At 21.4% G+C, this 6698-nt stretch overlaps 3 protein-coding genes across 3 annotated transcripts, besides 1 other annotated feature; 2 read left to right on the forward strand and 1 right to left on the reverse strand.

Moving 5' to 3' along the window:
* Positions 1–903: 903 nt before the first annotated feature.
* EHI_046030 (uncharacterized protein) lies at positions 904–1601 on the reverse strand (the record flags this gene model as incomplete). Its single annotated transcript, XM_001914302.1, has 2 exons — positions 904–1445; positions 1490–1601. The coding sequence occupies 2 exons, from the start codon at positions 1599–1601 to the stop codon at positions 904–906; spliced, it is 654 nt and encodes a 217-aa protein (XP_001914337.1).
* Positions 1602–2189: 588 nt separating this feature from the next.
* On the forward strand, positions 2190–2648 carry EHI_046040 (uncharacterized protein; the record flags this gene model as incomplete). Its single annotated transcript, XM_645992.1, has 1 exon — positions 2190–2648. The coding sequence occupies one exon, from the start codon at positions 2190–2192 to the stop codon at positions 2646–2648; it is 459 nt and encodes a 152-aa protein (XP_651084.1).
* A 733-nt stretch (positions 2649–3381) lies between these two features.
* Positions 3382–3570: a repeat region.
* A 706-nt stretch (positions 3571–4276) lies between these two features.
* EHI_046050 (uncharacterized protein) lies at positions 4277–4900 on the forward strand (the record flags this gene model as incomplete). Its single annotated transcript, XM_645993.1, has 1 exon — positions 4277–4900. One exon carries the CDS (start codon positions 4277–4279, stop codon positions 4898–4900), a length of 624 nt encoding a protein of 207 aa, XP_651085.1.
* Positions 4901–6698: the final 1798 nt, after the last annotated feature.

A 6698-nucleotide genomic window follows, 5' to 3' on the forward strand; every position in this document is an offset into this window, starting at 1 on the left:
TTTTAACAAAAATAATATTTGTTTATATAACAAACAGATATAGTTTAATTGATACTCATAGTAATGATATTATAAAATAGTATTAAATTTATAAAGATGGTTGAATTTATTAAAATTAAATGAGTTTATATTGATATAGTTAAATATTACTATGTCAAATAATCATAATAGTAATTTAATGAAGTTAATATTATTTGTATATTTCATTTAAATATAGTTATCGTTATTATTATCATATTTATTGTTTAAATATTCATGATAATTATGATGTATAAAATAATAGAACTTTTCATGTTTTTCTCAAATTCAAAACTACACAAAATCAACAACTATAGAATAAAATCAGTGTTGTATATTTTTTTAATGAACTTTTTCTTTTTGTTTGTTTATTTCTTGATTTATATTCTTCTTATTAGATGTATTTATGAAAACCATAACGAATAACTTAAATTACATCGAATGTTTTGTGATTGTCTTACACGTCTTTTTCTAAAATATCTAATACTACAATACACCCATTCTATATATGTATTAACATAATTTATGTAGAATATAATCTTTATTTTCTTTCATTTTTCTTTCACTTTATTAAGAATTGATTCTAAACAAATACAAATACACTCTTCATTCATTTTTATCATACCATATTTGAATAGATAGAATTGATAGAATGAATTATTAATATAATTCGTTATCTATTTCTATCAGATTTATTCAAATTATTTTCAACACCATTGAAAGAGATATAACCAATGTTTGACATTTGCATCAAAGTGTTTTTCATTATTTGAGTATTATTGAATATCAATGATAAACAATATCAACTAAGAAACAAATGATATGAACAAATTTTTATTAAAACAATTCATTAACAAAACATAAATCAAACGATTTATTACTCAATTAAAAAACGAAGAAAAGAGCAATGGCAATGAATGCAACAATGGTAGCAATTGATCCATCATCATTAGGTTTATTCTGACATTCATCTTCACATTCATATTTAACGTATTTATCACCATTTGATTGTGGAACACACATTCCGCATTTATACATTTGAGCTCCAAATCCAAGTTCTTCAGTACAATTTTCATCTTTATAATAAAATACTCCAAAATATCCAACTTTATTTTCTGATTTCATATAAAATTCAGAAGCACCTAATTTATTACATTCCTTAGCTAAGTCATTACAATTATATTTAACCATATTACTTGTTATGTTAGTACATTGATCATCATAATATACTTGATTATTAATTAAACTACATTCATCACTCATTCTATCTGGTTCTTCATTATACAAATAAATAGGTTCAGTACTACTTGAACCAATGTCTGCTTTCTTAGTAATATCCATAAGTTGTTCATTTGGTTCATCACCAGAACAATCAGTAGTAGTATAGGAAATGATCTTGATTTGTGCTTGTGTGTTTTCATCTGTAGCTGGGACATAAGTTACTTTTTGGAGCTTGTTTCATGAAAATAACATTTTCCATCTTCATAAACAATAACATTTGAAAGTTTATTATCAATGTACTTACATTCATAAATATTTTCAGCAGCAGCAAAAGCAGTAAGTGCTAATAATGCAATGAACATTTTAATGTTTATATTTTCTAAGTTCAAACGTTTATATTTACCATCACCTAACTTCACTTTTTCTCATTTGGTTAAAATAAAGTACGAAGAAAAAAATCCTTTTAATAAAATGTATTATAATTCATTTGATTGGATAATAATTTATTAATACATTTACTTTTTTGACTCATTTGTAGTTTTTTTTTGTTAATTTCACTTCTATAAAGTTCTATACTCATTTTATTTTTTTGCATATTCCTTAGTTTTGAGTGCAAAGGAAAGAAACGAATTGAAATTTAATGAAATGAGGAATAAAAGAAGAATTAATAACATAAAAAATAAAGAATTTGTTATTAAAATAAAAAGTATTTCAAATGTAAAAAAGTCCGAAAGAAAAAAGAGTTATTTAAACTTGGAGAAAATAAACTTACAACAATACAATGATTGGTTTATTGATTGTCTTTGTAGTATTTGCTTCAGCTAAAGAATTTTATCAATGCACTTATGTTGGAACAGGAGAGAACAAAAACCTTACCTTATATTCAGTTTTTGAAGTTGATAAATGCTATAGAAGTTCTACAACTACTTATCAATCAATTTCACAATATAATGGAGCAATTACCTGCTGATGAAGGAAAATACTTCTATGGTACATTTACAGATAAAGAATGTAAAACTTCTTCTGATGTTAAACAATATACTGTTGAAGAATTAAAAGGAATTAATATCTATGAAACAAAACCAGAAGAAAGTAATCAATGTAAAGAAGTTGCTGCTAGTCAATTTGCTGATGATAAATGTGAAGATCCAATTCCAGGTACAAAACAATTTGTATGTAATGTAGCAAGTGATGTTAAAACATGTACTAGCAATGGTAATGACTATATACAAATAGAAGTTGTTCATGGATATCAAGGTACTTTCCATTATTCTGATAGTGAGTGTACAAAACCCACAGGATTTGTAGAAGATCAAAGAAAATGTGGAGTTTGTTCACCATCATCAATGCCATCTTCATCAGATGAAACAATTACTTACACAAAAGTCACATGTGAAAATGACTGCTAATTAAGTAAGTTTTTCTTGAAGATATTTTAATAAAGAAGGATATTCAATAAAATAACAAATAAATTTTAATAGAAATAAAAGTATTTCAATTGTAAAAAAAAGAATAAGTAACAAACAATAAGAATTACATTGGATTATTACTTTTTAATTATACAATGTAATTCTGTTCAATAAATATATTATAACATAACTAAATAATAAAAATATATTTTATTTAACACTACAAATAATTGTTTATTAATGAATATATCAACTGCTATTTTATTATCACTGTTACAACTATGAAATTAATCAATACGATTATAAACTATTCAAAATATTACTTTTTCTTTTTTCTCTTCATTTTTCTTTTTTTGAATATCCAACAAATATAAATAAAGAATTACTATTTAAAATAACACTGACAAACAATTATCAACAATTATCAACAATTTTCAACAATTTTCAACAGAGAGAATATGGAAATACTTGAAATTTAAATGACATTATGAGAAATACTACAAATTCAAATTAATTTTGTTCAAAATTAATAAAGAAGAATAATTAGAATAAACAATACTACATAAATAACAATAATAATGAAGGATGTTAAATATCATCTTCTTCTAAACGATATTCATTTTCATTTGAATATGAAGGATGTCAAATGCACTTTGTTGAAATTATTATTTCACACAAAAACGAATCATAGTAATTGAAATGAAATGATTCAATCTCGATTATTCTTCATTTCAAAAAAATAAAAAGAAACAAACTATAATTTACTTCGTGATTATACTTTCAGCACGATGAGAAGTGTCATATCAGTTTCTTTAATACAATCTACTTCTATCAGAAATCCCCATTCCAAATGCTTGAATTAAAAGGTTCTTCTTCTAATGTATTAACAAAATCTTATTCAATTTTTATGAAAAGTAAAATACAAAATTTAGGTAAAGAAACAATAACCAATAAAAAAGATAATTAGTTTAAAACAACGAAAATAAATTAATTATTTTAATAAGAATAGAAAGTCAAATGTCAAAAATTAGATTAATTAAGAAAAATGAGATTGTGTTATATGATTATTTCATATTAAAGGAATGATTTAATTAATAACTCTATTCCTTTGGAAATACTACATTTATCTTTGTTATAATGAAAGACTCTCAAATAATTATTTAGTAACACTTGTTCTTTTATTATAAACACATGATATTTTTGTTAATTCTAACAACAATTTTTTGAAAAAAAAGAATGTTTGTAAAAAGCAATCTTTTTTTTAAATTTAATGTAATTTTGAGTTTGAAGGAGCAAAATCGGATGAAATTGAACATAAATTCCAATATAAAGTAAAAGAGATGTAAAAAATAGGGAGTAAAGAAAAGAAAAGGAGTAGTTAATAAATAGCACAAGAAGAATATTTAATATAAAAAGATAAAGAAAGAAGATTATCTAATAGAATTAATCACATTGGCTTTACTTAATTCAAAAAAAAGAAGGAAAGAAGAATAAATTGGAAGTAAAAGTGAAGAAAAAATAAAAAACATAAAGGAATAGAAGTAATTTAAATGATAAAAAGAGAAAAAAAAAATAATAATAATAAAAGGAAAAACTCAGAAAGAAATTTAATAAAGTAACTTAACACCATGTTATGTTTCATTCTATTTATTAGTGTTGTTATGTCAAAGACATTAGTTGTTGAAGTACAAAAAAGTGTTGATGGAGATTCTGCAATGTTTATGTCATATGAATTTGATAAATGTTATTATACTGATGAATTTGAGTCACAAATGTTTACACATGATGGAGATCAAATTACAATTGATTATTATGCTGAGTCATCATCATGTTCAAGGAATAAAAAAAGTGAAACATTTAATTTAAATGATAAAAAGTTTAAAGAAGAAATTTGTGATGAAAGTGAAGAAGATGACTGTGCTGTTGAAATTAAAAAAGCACCAAAACATATTGGGTTTAAAGGAGAAGGAGATAATGATGATAATTGTTCTCATCGTGATGACACAATTAGACTTTATTATACTGACAAATGTTTTAAATGTTCTGATGATAAATATTGTAATTATGAAGTTGACAATGGATGGATGTATTTAAATAAATATCCAAATGATAAATGTAATAGTAAAGAAAGAACAAAACATGAACAAAAATGGGAATGTGATAAATGTAATGATGGTACAATGCAACAATGTGGAACAATTTCAACAATGATATTATTTGTTGTTTTTGCTATTTTTGCATTAATTCTTTAAGAAATTTAATTCTTATTTTTTATATTTTATTTCTTTTAAAATATCATCCTTTTATTGTTTTATAATTTACATTATTAATTTTCTTTTTTATTATCTCTTTATACAAATTAAATACATTCTCTCTATCTTTATATTTAATTTTTGTATTTCTTTCTTCTTTCTTTCTTTATTTCTTTGTTGTAAATTATATTATTTTATATTGTATAATGTCTTTCTAAATTAATTTGAATGTATTTTTCTTTTCTTAATATATTTAATTTTCTTTTAATTAGTATTAAACTTGTATTACATTATTACAACATTATTTAAACTACTTATTTTTTCAATCAGTAAATTCAATGATACTCATGTTATTTTTATTCATTGATGTTTATAATTTATTCTGTATGTAGTTATCTATCAATAATGAATGAAATAATTACGTTTCTCATTGTTTTTATAATTTGTAGAATTGTTGATAGAAAATAATATAAATGTAATTAATATATAAACATTATTTTTTATTTATTGTTTAATTTAAGAATGAATAGTTTTATATTTCATGTTTCTTGTATTTCTTTTTTTGCTATTACTTATTTGTTTATTTATTTTTGTTATCTTCTTTTATTCATTCAATACTTTTCAAATCATTTTATTACTTTTTCTATTACTTAATCATGTTTCAATTTATATTTCAATTCATTCAATTTATTATTCTCCTTTTTAATTATTTTCTCAATACAATATTCAATTTTTTATCTCAATATGCATTGTAATACTATTTGATTATTATTATACAAGTGTTTATGTCATTTTTATTATCTATTAAAATCTTATTATTATTAAAAGTCTCTATTTATTTAAATGTATATGTTAATATTTATAATATTCGTATTAGTTGTTGTTTGTTAATAGATATTTCATTAAAGCCATAGAAAAGAATTTAATTAATAAAACAGACTAAGAAGAAATGAAAGACATAAAAAGAAGAAAATGTACTTTTAATAGAATATGTGATGAATAATGAAAAAATACATAATTGTATAATACAAAGAATGGAAATATACCATGAGATGAAGATGTATTGTTAAGAAATAATATAATTGATGATATGGTAATGAAAATAATTAAAATAAAATTTAGAATAGATGAATGAATAATCAAATAATTAAAAATGAAATAAGAAAAGATATAAAGACAAAATACGATAATAATGAATTGACAGTACAAATGGAAGTTAATTATAAACAAATAAATGTCAAGACAATTATTAATAAAGTAAAAATAAGTTGTAATGTTCATAATACTTATATGAGTGATGATAAAAAGGAAAAAGAAATAAAAATGATTAATAAAGAAAGATATAAAAAGTTAAACAAAGTATAATGAATAAAAAAGTAGAAAGAACAAAGAACATGAAAAAATAGTTAACACAAATAATGATAAAAAACTAATAAAGTAGAGAAAAATATATTTCTTTGAAAATAAGAAATAATAAAAATGAAAATAACATGAGAAAATAACATAATAAGTGAAGAGAAATGAATAGAACAATGATGAATAAAAAATAAAATGAATGTAGGAATTAGAAAATTGAGAATATAAAAAGAAAGAAGATAAAGAGTAATAAAATAGAATAAATAATAAAAGATGAAAAGAAATATGAAATAAAAGTGTCTAATTAAATAGTGTAAAATGATTAATATTATTTTATTAATGAAAAATATTTTACTCTTTTTATGTTTATTATTTATGTGTATAATTTCATCATGATGTTTATTATATAATCAATCATATGTGTTATGTTATTATAATATAT

The sequence above is a fragment of the Entamoeba histolytica genome, genomic scaffold (genome assembly GCF_000208925.1).
Source record: "Entamoeba histolytica HM-1:IMSS scf_1104750516999 genomic scaffold, whole genome shotgun sequence".
Lineage (NCBI taxonomy): Eukaryota > Evosea > Mastigamoebida > Endamoebidae > Entamoeba > Entamoeba histolytica.